Source organism: Colius striatus, chromosome 6, assembly GCF_028858725.1.
Source record: "Colius striatus isolate bColStr4 chromosome 6, bColStr4.1.hap1, whole genome shotgun sequence".
Taxonomy (NCBI): Eukaryota; Metazoa; Chordata; class Aves; order Coliiformes; family Coliidae; genus Colius; species Colius striatus.
In genome coordinates this window covers 4246633-4264140 of record NC_084764.1, presented here as the reverse complement: position 1 = coordinate 4264140, position 17508 = coordinate 4246633, and the positions used below count along the sequence as shown (strand labels likewise).

General features: G+C 43.6%; 1 protein-coding gene across 1 annotated transcript in view; it reads right to left on the bottom strand.

Annotated features, from left to right (window-relative positions):
• Window positions 1-6778: 6778 nt before the first annotated feature.
• MAP3K9 (mitogen-activated protein kinase kinase kinase 9) overlaps window positions 6779-17508 on the bottom strand; it is a 57521-nt gene continuing 46791 nt past the window's right edge. Inside the window, exon 11 of the mRNA XM_061997905.1 lies at window positions 6779-17164. Coding sequence (XP_061853889.1) covers window positions 16683-17164 — 482 coding nt within the window. The 3' untranslated portion in view covers window positions 6779-16682. The remainder of the gene's footprint in view (window positions 17165-17508) is intronic.

Here is a 17508-nt window from a genome sequence, read left to right as displayed (position 1 = left end):
CTGAGCCGTTCAGGGAGGGAGGAGGTAAAGACACCGGCATCAGCGCTCTCAGCCCTGAGGGGAGGGGTGGGGAGAAGGTGGTCAGAAAGGGCTGTCTGTGCTCTTCATCATTGTGCCACTCTGTGGTGTTTTCTGTTTGTTATGGGTTTGGTTTTGATGTTTTGGTTGGTGGTGGATTAAATAAAACTCAGTTTTCTTCCCCAGGTTGAGCAGCCTTGTCTGCTTTGGTCGGGACCATAAGTGGCAGCTGAGCCCTCCCTGTGCTTAGGGGGTTCCAAAGGCTCTCAGCTACTTTTCTCTTAGAAGTGAGCAAGTGGCTGATCGTGGCTCTTTGTTCCTGGCTGGGCCTAAACCACAACAACAGCTCACCGAGGTAATTTAGGAACAATTTAGAGAAACCAGAAGAGCCAAGAAGACATTTTGAGGAGCTTGAAGCACATAATTTGCACATAAATTTACATTTGATTCATGGTGCTTACTGCCAGACAAAAATGAGCACAAGCCTTAGCCTGTGCCTGAGACAAAACTGACAAAAGGCCGAGCCTTGGTAGAGAGAAACAGAAAAATCAGAAAAGCTATTAAGGAATTAAATGTAAGCAGCTGCAAGAGCAAAGCCCAGCTCTGTGGCAATCATACACTCACCTTGGTTATTATTTTGTGCCTAGTTATCAGCCTGTGATTGGCACCTATACATACAAAAAGTCGGCTCAGCTGGAAATAGATGTGATTTAGACCAATTTGTATCTCATTCACACGAAAATACAGGAAAAGGCACAGCTACAGAAGCTGCAAACCCGAGCGCCAGCAGATGAAGCCCTGGAAATGTATCCAAGAAGGCTGGGTGGGAACTGGGAAACTGAATGGGTACAGCCAGGAGCCATTGGAGGAGAGGAAGGTCTGCTCCCTGCAGACCCACAGCTCCTCACCCTGCCCAGGCGACACAGGCCACAGCCCAGATAATTTCTACCACAGACCCTTTGTAGCATCATTTCTTCTCTTTCAAGCTCTGCTCAGATGCAGTTCAGGCTGCAGAACCCAGATGGGAGCTCTGGATGTTTCCCTTTCTATCCACAGAAGCCTTTTTATCTTTCAGCTGCCAGAGAGGCATGTGGATCCTGAGAGGGAAACAATCAGCAAGTCTCTATCAGCCACAGACAGCAGGGACACAGGCATGGTTAAGCTTCCCTCCTGCTTCCAGCTCCTATCTGCCCATATGCAGCTGTGTGACCCTTGGAAGACCCTAAGCTGCTCCCTTCACGCTGTGCTATGTCCAGATCTGCTACAAGGCTACTGTCTGACATAAGACCCTGGGAACAGCCATGCCCCTTCACTAACCATCCAGGACAAGGGCTGGTGAACAGAAAAGAAGTTGTGACACTCGTTGTGACTTGTCACTTGATAATGCATTTCTTTGCACTTCCCCTCCATCTGCACTGAACTGGTAGCAAGTGAGCCACATCAGAAAGTGCTTCTTAGCTAATAAACCTGCAAGAAACAACCTATTTTTAAATAAAGGCAGAGTACCTTGAAAGATGAGGGGCTGGGGCAAGGAACAGGACTCAAAACATGAAACAGGGAAGAAAATACACACATGTTCCCAGGGTCTTCCAATACAAACTCCAGACAAGTTATGCAAGATGAGCACTATTGGATTCACATCCAGTTTCTGCTGCTGCTCAGAGTTGCTGCACAGTCCTGGAGGTGAGGACCTTTCAGTCCTGGATAGGTGCTTTCAGCCTTTCTAGGCAGAATCCTTCAGTTCTGCCCAGGAATGAGGCAACTAACAGTAAAAAGAGCATATAATGAGCTCTAATTAAAACCCATCACCACCATCACACCTACTACCAAAGGGAAATGCTTTGGACAAGATGTCCCTTGCTCCCACAGAGAATTCTTTGTCCTCAGAAGCCTCCTGGGAGGGAGCAGGAGCTCTTTTCCTGCAGGGAGGAAAACTGAGGGTTATGGTAACTGAAGGTTACCAAGAAAATGTGTGGCCAGGCTGGGAGCAGGTCTGTGCAGTGCCCTGTATGTAATGGTCAGATAAAACACCCTTCAGGTGTACAAGAAGTCTTGGAGGGGGTGGTGGCTTCTGTGTGTGACTGATGAGGGGAACCAAAATGTACAGCCAGGGCTTGTTGGCCCTGAGTGGCTGCTGGTTACTGCATTCCCTGAAGCAAATTAAACCCAGTGACCTGTCTGAACGAGGCTTCTTGGCCACACTCTCTAAGGCCCATGCCATAAAAGAATCTGGTTTATTTTTGGCCTGTCACTGACACAGCATAGCACTGAGATGCAGATGGGGCACATTTTCTCAAGCATTAAAGTACTCAAATTAAGCAATCATTGCAGCAAATTTTGTCCTTCATGTTCTTAAGCAGGACACAGACCATCACAGTCTGAGTCATCCAGCCTCACAGCAGCACAAACTTGCTGCCTGTACCCTGGGTTGCCCTTTTTTTACAGTAAATCCATCTCTTTACCAGCCTGTCATAGCACAAAGCATTTAGCAGTTAATAATATTCCTGCACCGGTAAGAACATCCCCTACAGCCTGAGGATGCAAACAGTTTCTTCCTGGCAATCCACAGTGCAGCTGCCAGAGGCTACCAATCTGAGCTGGAGCCTCAGTGATATTTTAAGCACTGTTCCCAGCTGCAGTAGCACTGAGTTTGCCAAACCCCTTCCTTCTAGAAAGGCAGGAAACTAGCCAGGCCCTATGGTGACTTTCAGGGAGATCAAGTGTTGGCTCAGTGTGTTATGAGGATAAAACTACTCCAACGCTTTAGCACAGGGGGTGAAGAATCCCATACACCTTGATGTTCAAAGCCATGTATTTTGCCTGTCCCTTTAACTCTACATTTAATACACAACCCTCAGACTCCAGCCTGATGCCAGGACTCAGATGAACACTTTGCTCCTTCCTATCACAGAACAAACACATGGCACAGTGACTGAGCTGTATCAAAAGCCAAAGGTAGGGACTCCCCCTGTAAGCCAGGATGAAGGAGGCCTTGGAGGGATGGGAGGTTGGTGTCAGACTGACACAACAGAATGCCAAGAAGAATTCTGATTCCCCTGTAGCTAGGCAGCCAGCCTCCTGTACACCTACAGCCACTCTGGTGCAAGATTCAGAGTGATTTCCCAGTTCATTCTTTTCTTGATTGGAATTGAGGTCGGCATAGAGAGCTCCAGACACACAGTGGGAGCATTGATGCGATGAGGTCAAACTCTGGCCAACAGTGACATGCCAGGAGTACAGCTCACAGAGCAGGAGTGCTAGAGGCACATGTGTGCTGTCCCAGATGCAGGCAAAAGCAAGCAAAGGTAACACAGGGGTGTGCTGCACTTAGTGAGGGCTCTGTGCTGCCTGCAAGCTTGGTGATGTGTGAGTGCATACCTGAGACAAGTGGCTGAGACAAGGGCTCTGCTTCAAGGCCACCAAGCACCTCTGGCCCAAGTCCTGCTGCTTTTCTGCTCCTCTGCCTGTGTTGAAAAGCTTAGATATATCCCCACCAGGTACACAGACATAGCAGTAGTGGGTGACAGGCAAACGCCCTTGAACAACAAGAAAAGTTACAGGGTAAAGGCCTCAGAGTAAGAGAGGGCAGATTTGGATCAGGTATTTAGGAATCAGTTCTTCCCTGTGAGGGTGGTGAGGCACTGGCACAGGTTGCCCAGAAAGGTTGTGGATGCCCCATCCCTGAAAGCATTCAAGACCAGGTTGGATGGGGCTTGGAAAAACCTGGTCCAGTGGAAGGTGACCCTGCCCATGGCAGGGGGTTGGCATGAGATGAGCTTTGAGGTCCTTTATCAGTCCACTCCATTCTATAACAATTGATTCTTAAAGGCTCTCATGGCAGCTTCTGCCTTGGCCCTCCCTAGTCCCAAAAGCCCTGTTAGACAGCATTTACATCCTGACGACTGTGTGGGTAACACTCTAGAAAGGACTTGCAGAAGTAGCAGGTTATTACAGCAAGTTCCTAGGCTCCTCAAACATTTGCAATTTCACACTGTCCAACAACATTTTTTGTGATGGCTGTTTATGCTGAGGAACCTTGAAGGCTAAGTCACTATAATGCCATTTCAGAATTAAGAATGGCTAAGGTTGATCCCTCATCCACGTCTCTAGGCAGGAGGAGAGTGATACACATTGCTTGAAATAGCACTGCTCAAAGGTAGGTGTATAATCAAGGAGGAAAAAAGTGGCTGCCCTACCTTGCATGTCATTTGTGATGGGAAAAATACTTCAGGCTGCAAGAACAGCGTGGTCCCAGTGTCAGAATTGCACACAGGTGAGAAAGCAGTTGGCAGACAAAAGTTGTGAGAGCCTGCTCCAGAGAAAGCTCTCTGGCTGCAGAGAAGGAGCTTGGATTATAAAGATGGAAAATTGCACAGGATGAGGAGAAAGCCAGCAGAGAATTGGGTTTAATTTCAGCTCTTTGTACTGGAGATAGCAAGCACTGAAGCTGCAGGACATGCTTTTCTTCCACCAGACTCAGCAAAAGCTGAAAGCCCCAGCAGTAGTGAAAGCTTCTGGGTGCTGGCCCTCCTCTCTTCCTCTAAGCACACTTGATTACAATGATGAGCTACAGAACTAGATAAGCACAGGCCACAGTGTTTTGTTTAACACTAGCTGCAACCTGTACCAGGTAACCCCATTCATGCTTTTTAAACACAAATATCCCAATATTTTATGATTAAAGATGCCAGAGCATGACTTTGAGAGGAAGGAACAATCCTGAGAGCAAATTTTGCAGCACAGGCTTTGGTTATATTTAGTAAAGTGATTATGGTTTTGTTCTACTTTGTGCTGGAGTGCTATCAGTTGATCCTGCCTCTTTTCATTCCACTTGGATTTGTTCTTTGTTAAATTAATGAGGACCTAACAGAAAGTCAATCACATGCCATTTAATAAGATTTCAGATTAAGTAGTAAAGAAAGAGCCACAAAGCATGTCGAAGACTACTTGAAAGCCCCAGAGCTTTGCTCATCCTCAGTCACAATTGCTTCCTATTTCCCTGCCAGAGCAAACTCAAGTGTCAGTTGTGTCCAAAGCCTATTAACCCTTGTTAAGATACCTCTGTTGCTTTATTCACACCAGTATTTTTCCTAAAGCCTAGTCTGCCTGACCTTGATACCAATATGCCTGCAAACTGCTCAAGTCACAATTAATTAGGTCCTTGTTAAGCCTAGCTTTAGCAGGACACTCTCTCCCTCTCCTCCCACATAAGAAGGGACAAACACATCAAAATTTCACTAGAAACAGCAGATGAATTTCCCAGAGGAGCTGCAGCTGCTGAGTACAGGAAAGCCTGCCTTCTCTCCCCTTAATCTGCTTAGCCTTGGAAGGCTACTAGAAGTTCCATCGAGGTACACAATGGGCTTTGAGAGCATCACTTACATGTGCTATTCCAGCACGTGCAATCCAAGGAACATAATGTAATACAGGATCATTTCCCTGCTTTAGTGAATTTACAGCTGAAGACCAACATAAGATTTGTGCTGTGGGATTTGTACTGCCCCATCCTGGCCTATACATCAGCAAACCAAATACTCTTAACTGTAACTTTGTCACTCAGCCTAAAGCATCTGCTGGTGTGTTCGTTCTGCATCCATGCTGACCTTGGCAGCTTTGATTTAGGATCCTCCCTCTCTGCCAGAAGTTGTTAAGATTCCCCTGCTTGGAAAAAAAGAGGTTTTTACATTCTGCCTCAGTGCTTTGTGTTCCTGCCATTTTCTGCAGAGGCTGCATTTGCTGGCAGAAATGCATCCACTTTGATGTATCTAGATTTTTGCTCCTGGTGATGCCATCTTGACCATTATGGTAACCTTCTGGTTGTGACAGGTGAGTAAATTCAGCTAGAAAATCTGATTCTTTTAAGACAAAATCCCACTCTGCATAACATTATAGAAGGTGGAAACGTTTGGTTTACTTTGAGGCAGTTGGGATTTTGGGGAGAAGGAGAGAAAAAGCAGCTGGAAAAAATAAACCACTGCAAGGCATCTTTTGTTAAATCACTCAGTTCCGTATGTGCTGGAAGGGTGCAGGATCTCTTGCACACACTCATTTTAGAGAAAATCCTCTTTTCAAAGGAAATGATGAAACTGAAGTTCTAGCAGTGGATAGTCCTTCATCAGTGCAGCTACACCTCTTAAAGCTAAGAAATGGGAAACGATGGCTTGGTGGCAGAGAAGAGCAAGGGTACAACTAACACACAGCCTAGGAATCAAACCCACATTGCTCTAGCTTTCAGACCAACAGACAACTTGGAAGAATCCTTGTTCAGATAACTGTTTCTCCTAGAATGATGTGGCAGGGACAAAGACACAGCATCAGAAGGTAATTAACCCATCTGTTAAATGTCACTGTGCACAAAATGTGTTACTGCGTTAGCATTAAGAGTCACATTCTGGCTGGTATAATAAACAAAGAGCAGAAAAAACTTAAGCTAACAGAACAGAAATATCAGCCTCAATAAAAATGGCATTCATTTAATGACCTTGTTCAGAGAAAAGCCAGATGGGGGTTAGCAGACAGGTACTATGTGCCAAGACTGATACTAAACTGTCTGGGGTTTTGCAACAACAGATTCCAAAAACCCTAGGGAGGAGTCAGAGCTGGAACAGCTGATCAGGGCCAGGATACCTAGCAAAGAAAAAGAAACCTCTTGTGGCACTGGGAAACTGTCAGAGGGAGCTAATGCCGCTGCTGATCTAAGTAACTGCTCCAAATGTATTTGAAACACACACCCAAGAACTCAAGGCCTAAAGACGATCGCTTTTATAACAGTTTTATTCAAGTCTGTGTGCTCTAGTGTTGAGACAAGGCCTAGATCAGCATTACACTGTAATACAATAATTTCAGCCATTGAACCAAGCCTGCTTGGCATCCTTGGTTTACAATTTACAGTACATCCAAAAAAAGAGCAAAGAGGAAAGAAACCCCCAAACGCCCACAGCTTTCATCAGCTCTTTGCTCTGCTTAAATATTGTTCTAGAACATAAAATAATTTAATACAAAAAGAGAGAGAAAAAAAAAAGAACTGTAATCCAAATACACATAATACATTGACACAGAACAGAGGAAAGATACAGTAGATTATGCACAAGAGTATTCAGTTGATGTGTTACCTACAGTGAAACAAACTGGACATTAATATAATTTAACTATTTAAGCCCAAGAGGGTCAGAGGCGACAAGTCCGGGTCACAAATAAAGCTTTTTAAAAAATAATGCAATCTTCTTTTCCTCTAAGCTTACTGCTGTACAGAAGTTAAAGGAAGGCTCCAACAAATCACTTAATTTGACACCGTTTCATCACACAAACAAGGAAAAACTTGGTGGCCTCTGTCATTTAACTCTGGAGTACGTTGCCATCTGCTAACGTCAACCGCTCCATCGCAGGTTCTTCGGGCAAAACATACCTTCAGGTGCTACTTCCATGGCAACATACCTTTTGAACATCATGAACAGAAGAGAAGACATACAGAGGTCTCCAAAAGCAGACTGAAATCCTGAAGTTGTAAGATGAATTCCAGTACTGCAAGAGTTTGGAGTTCCTTACGAAGTACCCAACACCCTTCACACAGTGAGCTCAACACAAGCAGGAACTCTCCCACATCTCAAAAGAACACACACGGGGGCATGATCTTACATTAGAGTCATCTACTCACCTGGTTCTTCATTGTACCTAGGAAAAGTCAGGTCACTGATGGTTTTTTTTGCATCTGACTTGAAATAGAAGCAGGAGCAGATACACAATTAATAAGGCAAAAGAAAGAAGTAGCTTATAAAAAGAGGGAGAAAATACATTCTCTGGCTGAGAAATTCTTGGACTTTCAAAGCCACAGAAGAGATATTGTTAAAAGCACAGGTATTTTCCCTGATTTTTTCCACCACTGTTGCCCTGCCCACTCCCTCTAAGCCTCTCAAGCCAGGCAAAATACCTCAGCTATTTCCAGCTTGTTGTGAATTTGTAACACAGAAGCCACATACAGCAGCACAAAGTGCTGCACCAACAGCTGACAAACAAGAACGTGAGAAGTCTAGTAACAGTGGTGGATGTTGATCACTGCTGAACAAGTCAGGTTTGTCCACCAGCCTGGAGGAATGCATTCTTGAACTGAGGAAAAACACCTGAGAGAAGACCTCAGGTTAAACTGACATTTGCACATACAACCTCCACGCACCACATCCTGCCCCTCTGCAGCTAGCAACTGTGCTAATGCAGCAGCTGTTGCTCTTCTTTCCTGTGTCAAAAGAAATATTCTCAAATCTTACCCTGTTTCTGGTAAGAATTAGCAGTCAAATAGGCATGGCATGTGCAGTCATGGAAAGGCCACGAGAGTCAGCAATCAAATCAGCATTTACCCAGAGGCTTGTGAAGGAACTCTTTCCTCAGGTAAACTGACTCTTCCCTCTGACAAACTACAAAGCCTGGTCCTTCACTGTTAATGTCTACAGGACAATTCTCCAATTTAGACTTAAAGAGCTTTGCTGAATTGAGGTCTTGTGCATTTTGACCCACAGATACATTCCACTGACTTCAGTGATGCTGAAGTATGTGATGAAGGGCTTTCTGGAATTGAGGCCTCTTCCCTTTAATCTTGAAAGTTAGTTACCCCAAATATGAATTTTTACTACCAGATGTTCTTTATGTGGTCTCTTAACTGCTCAACATGAGGGGTACTGGTGCCTACTGACCAGTTATAGTCTCCACTTGGAATTCAGCCATCTCCCAGAGACCTACGTTGCCCAAGCATGGATTTCACTCTCTGCAAAGAGCACTGGCCAAACTCAACTGTTGTCTCTTTTTTTCTTCCCCTACCCCTTTTTATTTCCCCTGTAGCTTTATTCTTTACCATTGAGGATTTCTGGATCTTATGGATGTCAAGATAACTTTGCAAACAGAGCAATGGCAGAACTCATGCAGTAACATCTGCTTCGGATGCAGTGTGAAAAGCCAGCTCTGAGGTATTAGCTGTCCTATTCAGACAGAAGTGTTAACCCTGTTGATGCTGTAAGGGCTGCTGGCTAAAGCATGCAAGACAGAAGAATAACCCTACCATGAACATTTGTGCAGTCAGCTGAGGGTGACAACCCATGTCAAGACACAGGCTGGGCCTGGGAGAAAACACATTACCCAAGTTGAGAAGTTGCCACATCCATAAATTCCAGAGAGGACTTTGGGAAGAAATGCAGTTCTCCTCCTGATCTACTTAAACTTGAGAAGCTCAGTGTGCAACTGAGCTATGCCAAACAGTAATCAGAGGCCAGGTTTGCTTTGGAACTCAATGAGAAGAAGCCAAGCAAAAGCATCCCCAAAGAATTTGTTCATTTAGATACTGAAATCTGCTGTTAGCAGCATTCTTATCAGGGAAGCTTGGAAAAGCACCAGCACAACTTCCTGCTCTATAATCTCTACTGCTGAGAGAGCAAGACAAAAGCATCAGGATGTGGCTAGAACAACATTTCTTCTTTCTCAGACCCTTATGTCTTTCCAAGACAAGGAGGTTAGTTTTATTTAACCTCAACATCTGATCTTGACAAAGTGCTCAACAGGAACAGCAAAGGTAGACCAGGGAGACAGTGTCAATCATTCTGAGATTGTGTACATAAAATGCATTATTCTGGTCTTCCTTTTGAACACAGTGTAGGATCTCAATAACTATCTTGGAAACTAAAATTTGAGCACAGACAAGACTCTAGAAAACTATTTCTGAATCATGAAGAACTCTCCTCCTGCCCCAATTAGTTTTGAAGTAACTGAAGCAAACAAAGCTTTGACATTCATCCTGCAGATTTGTTCTAGGATCCCTTTTGCTAGCTGTGCATCCATCTCATCAGCTACAGACCTAACAGTAGCCCATTTCAGGCAAGAGCTCATAAATCTGCTACACTACAACACTAAAAATGTGTCATGGTTTCTTAATATTGGCTACACTGAGCTGTCTGCACATCCTTAGCAGTCAGATCAAGTAAGCCTTTATCAGGATCTGACACATTAGGAAAACAACACTGCAAACACAGGGGAATGATCAGAATGGAGTGTAGGTCCACAAAAAACAGACCTTCACTTCTGCAAGTAGTAGTGACCAATGTGAAATCACCACCTTTGGGTCTGTGGACAATTAGTTCTTCCACAGGTTGGAAAGCATCAAGAAAAAAATGCCCTGTCTTGTCATTTCTTGTTTCTTTTGGAGACATACATAACAAAAGCAAGTATAATGCTCACTTAGGAAACTGAATTGCTGAATGTATTTTTCCATTGGGAATATGAATGTCAAAGAGCTAAATTACAGGAGTTTGCCTCTGGCCTCCCATCATTCCAGCCTCAATTCTTACTGAAACTTAGGCTTTCTTGCCATCCCATCTCCACAAATGAGGTAGCTGATGGTAAAATGAGAAGAAACTAGAAATTAATTAAGTAAACATTCCTCCAGTTCTTTAGGAATCAACTCACCTACAGTGGCAAGAGATCAGCAAGGAGCTAGTACCCTTCTGTCCTCAGACTGCTTATTACATTAAGAAGGATATTGTCACTCTTTTATCTGCTATTTCCTGCCAACATCTGCTTTCACTTCTCTCAGTGGTGTCTTAGGCTTGTATCTTAGAAACACTTCAGCTCAAAGGACACCTAAAACACGTATCAGTTGCTATCTTTGGCCCCCAGATATTATGGTAACAAAACTAATAATTGATAAAGATAAGACAGGGGAAGAATTCTAAGAGAAGAGCCAATGACAGGCAATTTCTTTCCACAGAGATGTACACACATCAGTAAATGGAAGGACATGAAATGTTTGCTGTGCTGGTATTTAGCCTGATGTATGATGAACACTAGTACAGCACTGAAAGCTACAACCAAGAGTTCCCTCCAAAAAACAACCTCAAGCCCTAGCAAGGAGGCATGTGAGACAGAAGGCACCTAGGAATACAGGATGCATCTAACACATACTTCATAGGCTTAAGAAAAACCAAAACAAGCCACCAACAAAACCCAAACAGTCCAAGAAGCCATTCTCAGCAGGGAAAATTAGGTTTCTGGTCATTCAGAACCAAATCAAAAAAGACTTTTCCCCCTCATATATGGAGGAGATTAAATGTGTTTCTTATATACAAATATTGATGAAAGGCTGAAAACGTCCCAGTTGCAAAAAGAGGGAGAGAGGAACAATAATAATTCTGATAACTACATCAAACCCACCACCCAGTCACCAGTGGCAAATGACCTGTTAACCAGTCAAGCCCACACACCTCTTCACCTTAGAAGGACTATTTTGAACATAAAGCTGATGTCAGTCGTTTCAGAAGCTGTATTCATCTCTGATTAATGGCAAAGCTGCTTACAAAAGCTGAGCATGAGAAAAACAACCAAAAGCAAATGCACATTTCTACTGTAGCATGTGACTTTCTACTAGCACACATTCAATAGATGGAGCAGCAGAATAAGCCATGAATGCATTTCCACACTGCCTGGTGAAGCTGGGGAAGGAGGGCTGAGGAAACAATAAATGTAAAGCTCTTAAGACTCTTCTGTTTGTTAACCACAAAAAGAGAAAGTCTAAACTACAAACTAGGTTGGAAATAGAGGGAAAAACAAAGAGATAAAGGTTTGGTTAAAGATCCTTTTTGTCCAGCTGGACACAATATACCACTGGCTGTGCAAACCACCATATTGTAGTCTTACATTAGGAAACTCCACAGAAAAGCACAGGAAGGCATTCTTTCCTAAAGATACTTAATGATATGATCCACCAAAGGCTTACAAAGTCAGAAAGTTATCCTCTGTTTATTTGTTATCTTCTTTTTTGGGTTCTCTTTGCACATACAGGTTGTATTTATTACCTGTTTGCAAGCAGTGTTTAAACACACACCTATCCCCTCCCTCTTAATGCCTGGTTTTACCTCAATTATAGCCTTAAGTGAGTTATCACTGTGGAAGCTGAGGAACTGAGAGAATATTGAGACTATTTCCAAAATGCATGGAAAAAGGTTAAAAAAACCTTCTTTTTCCAAGAAGAAATGCTTCAAAACAATCCAAAAGGAACAAACCCATTAATATTAGCTTAAAATTAGTTACAGAAGTAACAGGTATCATTGCATTTTGAGATATGGTGTTAGGGTTGGTTCCATGTATCTAATGGGGCTTCAGCTCCCACACTCATCCCACAGAGCTTAACTGAGTTTTAAGAAAAGCCAAGAAGTTAAGGTCAAGATAGAAAAGTGACTCAAGATGGGAGGTTTCCTGTCATTTTACACTCAACAGACCACTCCAGATGGCAAAGGCCTTTCCTTACTTGACCATTACTGCCTCACCTTCAACAGAACAGGAGGTATCTGGTTTCAGGACAAATCCAAGTAACATCTCTATGCAGTATTGTCCACAAAGTCTTAAGATAGCAGCATGCTATGAAGAGGGCAACTACTCCTGTTCCTAGAGGTACAGAAAAATACTTTATCATAAAAGGATGCCAAACCAGAACAGGCCTTCCCACATCAACAGCCAAAAGCTCACTTTGAAAATACTCATTTTGTTAGAAAACCACTACAAAAAGAATATTTCCACTGAAGTTCCTTGGCCCATACTGAGTAGCAACCCCTTGCAATAACAATCTGAAAGGAAAACAACCCCACAACAGCAAACAGACCCTATAAAAAGTTACTTTTGCAGCTCTAAAAAGTGCTGAAAGGACATGACCTACTTGCTGTGAAAACAGAGCATTGTGCAGTCCCCAGGAAGCAATGCTGTTAGAAAAAATATCCATAACCATTATCACTTTAGTTTGGACACAAAACCTTTCTCTGCCTGTCCCACACTCAATTTCTGTGAAACCAGTAGAAATTTATCACACAAAAGGTCCATTTTTGTCCACTGGTGGTTATATCTGTGCTTTCCTCCAGCTTTACAGGAAGAACAAACATGGAGAATGCATTTTGAAGGGCTGGCAAACCTCTCTTCTACTTCCTAACTCAGCACATCGATGACATAAATTAGTGATCCATACAGCCAGCTATTGAAAATAAAACACAAATGTATTTCCAGACCAGAAAAATGTCTCTCAGCAACAATCTTACTACTATTCCTATCAGTACAAGAACATCTCCCTTCCTCTTTGTGAGCCCCAGAATTGCTTTAACCCCATTCTTTTGCCATTATGTTTTAGGCTGCTGAGTGATCTCATGGTGGTCTTGTTTATTTTGTGGTCTCAGGCTGCCTTTTTCTCATTTTCTCAGAAAGGTATGTCAATCAACAATATGCTGGAACTTCTGTCTCCCTCACAAATGAGAACACGTGTAAGCATTAGAACAAAAAGGTTTGTGAGCTGGCCAGGTTCATATCTTCTCAGTATCTAGTGAAGTAGTCATCTGGATCTTTGGAGCACCTCAGCTCCCACCATGGGGGAGCTAAAAAACCCAAGAGATAAAGAAAGGAGCAAAATTAAACCAGGATGGGATAGGTGACTATAGGGAGAGGTTATGAGTGAGCATAAACATGCATGTAGGGCCTCATGACACCAGTTGCAACAGCTTTTGGGATGCATTAGATGAGACACTTGACAACTCTTTGCCTTGGAAGCCCCTTCTGCCTGCCAGGCAATACCACCCCCACCTGCCAAAGCCAATAGCTTTGTTTTCACAACAGATTCCTCTTGCCTGATACCTCAGTGCTAGCCATAGGGCTCCCAAGTGGAAGGCTGGTGCTCGAAGACTACCTCAAATTATTTCCCATGCTGCATTCAATGGAGACCATGGCATTCAAGGAGTGTTTAATACATGGGAAAAGAACAACCCCAAACCCAACCAACCAATCAACAAAACCCAACAGAACCAAACATATGCTTCTACCTAGTGTTTCTGGCAGCTTTGTCATAGAGAATATCTAGGCTGGAAACACTGAGCTGGATCCTTGACTCCTTGTTATCTGTCCTACTTGGTTCCTTTGATGTAGCAAAGTCCATTTGGGAAGATGCTCTGTGGAGCAAAATACTTTTAATAGGTCAGCTACACACCACTTTCACCAAGTGATTGTCTAAAAGGGAGAGAGGGGGAAAGGGTTTTGATATTTTATCCTAACCTTTCCTGAGCAAAAGATGTGACAGAACAACTTGAGAGAACTTGGGAACTTGACAGAAATCTTTCAGTTCACTTGGTGAATGCAACCAGCCAATTGGCAGAAAGTTTAGGGAGGTGAGTTAAAACAGTGTGACCTTCCATTCCACACAGGCAAATGGATTTTGGAGTTTTCTGTTTGAATGGAGCTACTCCAGGTGATGTCCTTGCAGAGCAGACGATGCTTCCTGTAACATTTGCATTGATACTTTTTGGATAGAAAACATTACATTTCAGAACAGCTGCTCCAGTTTTGTTTAGGACTTTTTAAAATGGTAAGGGAGTCTATGAAAAACAGATAGTTTTAAACCTCCAGCTTTTAAATCTCTCTATCTGGACTTGCCTTGCATTTGTTTCTAGAGCACAAGTGAAATTAACTATCAGTTTTGGTGGGTTTTAGCCACTGGATCACAAGCTGAGTTTTTGGAAATGGAAAGCAAAAGGTTGAATGCTCAAGAAATCAATAATGCTAAAGGTCTACATTTAACAAAAGTGTCAGAAATTACAGTTTTCTTTGTAAAGTGTCTTATTCCCACATCAGAATACCTTGCTTACACAGTCAACAGTCTATCAGCATCAGCAGCTAGTGTAGCATCATTAAGGCCAGCTCTGGAGCATTCAGGGGGGAAGGCAGCAAAAAAGTAAGCCTATCAACAAACACGTCATGGAATGTGATAAACAAGAAATGTGCAACCTTTCTCCTTGAAAAAAACCAAAAGAGAACTTAAGTAATGGCAACACACTGGTCTCAGCCCTCAAACAGCATTAAAAACCCCTTAGGTAGAGTACTTCCCCCACACCTGCTGGTTTGTAACATCAGGTTACAAACATCTAAACCCACAGATTCTCTGTGCTGACAACTGCAAGAAAGCATTCAGCTCCACTGCCCTCACAACAGACCTGGACTGCCCTAACAGGCTCAGCACTGCATTGGCAGCGCTGTTGGATTGGTTATTTGTACCCAAATGGTGAGTAGATGAGCAACATGAGCACAGATCTGTACAAACAAAAAGAGTGAACAGAGATGCTGTACCCTGCAATAAAGCAGACGACCTTACTACACTCATAAAGGCCACATCCCTTGTTTACAATGCCAAAACTGGGGAAGAGTGAAGCTTATCAAAGCCAGTGAGATGTACCTGCAGAGGCACAAACACACCTGCATTCCCTGTACAGAAGCTGTGAGTGTAGGCACACTCCATTTCTGTGACTTCCTCCTTCAAGACAGGGGTCTGTTCTTGCTCCTGAGTTAGGAGTTTTTACATATTTCAACAAGAATAAGGTTTTACATGTGCCTTTCATTCAAAGACCTTAATGGACTTTATACCTATTATGTATGTCCCAACCCCTCCCCCTGTGAGGTAGGTATTATTCCTATTATTTACAGATGGGGAAATTCAGGCACAGAGGTTACATTATTTGCCCAAGGTCACACAGTGAGCCAGTGACAAAATGAAAACAGAATACAGATGTTCTGATTCCTGTTTGCACAACCCAGCTACTAACAAGCCTCAATTCTGAAAGAGCCTTTAACAAGTACCAGCGTGCACAAGAACAATCTTGGGTTTCAAAGGTCCACTCCTAAAAAGTGTAAGAAGCAAGGAAAAGAAAGGAAGGAGAGAAGAGTAAGGGAGCACATAACTTACTTCTGCAAGCCAACATGGCTTTAAAGAAAGACTTTCTGTTAATTCCCTTCCCAAAGCTGAGGCTGCTTGCCCATGAGCCTGGGATCTAGGGATGGGAAAAAGAGGCTGATGGAGTCAAAGTTTGAAACAAAAAAGCAAGCTACACAGCCATACCGTAAGCCTTCATATCTTTTTGAAAGCACAAGGTCATAGAAAAATAGGTCAGAGAAGGACCTCAAGAGATCACTGAAGTCCATCCAATCTGCCTTGAAGCCAGGATCAACTACACTTACTCATTCCCAACAGCCTAGTTAGTCTGTTCTCAGACTTCCATCAGTGGAGATGCCATGCCCTTCCTCTGCAATCTGTTCCACCTCGCACTATCAATCACACGGGCAAAAGAGGACAAGCGAGTCTAAGATAGCTACTTCTGCTCCTTCAGTGGGGGTACCATGATTCCCAGGCCAATCTAATGATCTGAATACATTTGAGAGAAGGTAGTCCCCAGTTATTCAGTTGTTTCTGTCCCAGATTCCTTGGGAAAACATTAAACACTGGTGTCTGCTGTAGTGCAATAGTTGAGTTTTGAAAACACTGATTAATACCAGGTTGGATACCAATATACTTACTGCAAGTGCTGAATCCTACAAGGTCAGTAACAAAGACTTTGATATGATAATTTTAGCTCATTGCAGATTCAAACTGCAATAACAGGGCAGGGAAGACTACAGAAAAACCCCACAGCACAAGTCAGCAGCTCAGAGTTGCCAGGTTTCATCCAACTGCAGACAAAAAAACCCAGGCAGTCGAACACCACATCTTCAGCAGAGGCAGCACCATATGGTCTCTGTAGCATCCCTCCATCTCATCTGTCTTCAAAGTGCATTCTCAGTGCAAAAAGTAGGATTGAATTTAGAGGGGCTCGCTATCCCCAGTGGATTTCATACTAAGACCAGAATTCTTGCTTGAGTTCATATGCTGCAGCTTTGTGTGTGTTAAGTTCACTTCTGCATAGCGGAATGGTGCTGTCCTGGCTCTGCCCCTCAGCATCTATGTCCAACAGTGTCCTCTCCTCTACAGGAAGGCCCACCTGGAAAGGAAGCAGCGCAGGCAGTCCAGGTCTCTCTTCTACAGTGCTGCTGCTACTAGCAAAACAAGAGTCCAGATTGCTTGGAGTATCAGTACTTGAACTGTTGGCAGAAGATTCACCCTTTGCATTGCTGGGTGACACAAACCACCAAGGGTCCAGCCGCTGCCGACTGGCTGCAGGACGTGGTCGGGGCAGGAACTCCAATGTCTTGGGTCTTTCCAGTGTGGGGTCCTGTTGTGCATTCCATCGTCTCGGGGTTGGAGGAAAAACAAGGTTGGGGTCTGGCAGGCGAGGGACCTCATGGGGATCTCTACTTGGACTAGGTGTTTTTAATACACCTATCCAAAACACAGAACGTGAGAGAAGAGGGAAACACGTTAGATGGCACTGCTAAACGGATCCAACGGACCTTAGTTTGCTGTAGGCTCGCTGTGAAAACATTTTCAGAGCAGAAAGCCTCCATTCAGAATCTACAAATTCCATCTCTTTAAGATTACCCCAGTCTGAAGGGAATAACTGGCTCCTTTGTCCCTACACTGTCCTCAGTGTTGCGAGACACCTGTTTCACTGACCTAGCACAAGCAGCAAGTTTTGTTCGTTCTCTCATTTGATCTCTTCAGTTTTCAGTCTGGAGAGCACAAATTTGATCTCCTACCAAAGATGAGGACTCTCCAGATCTTTT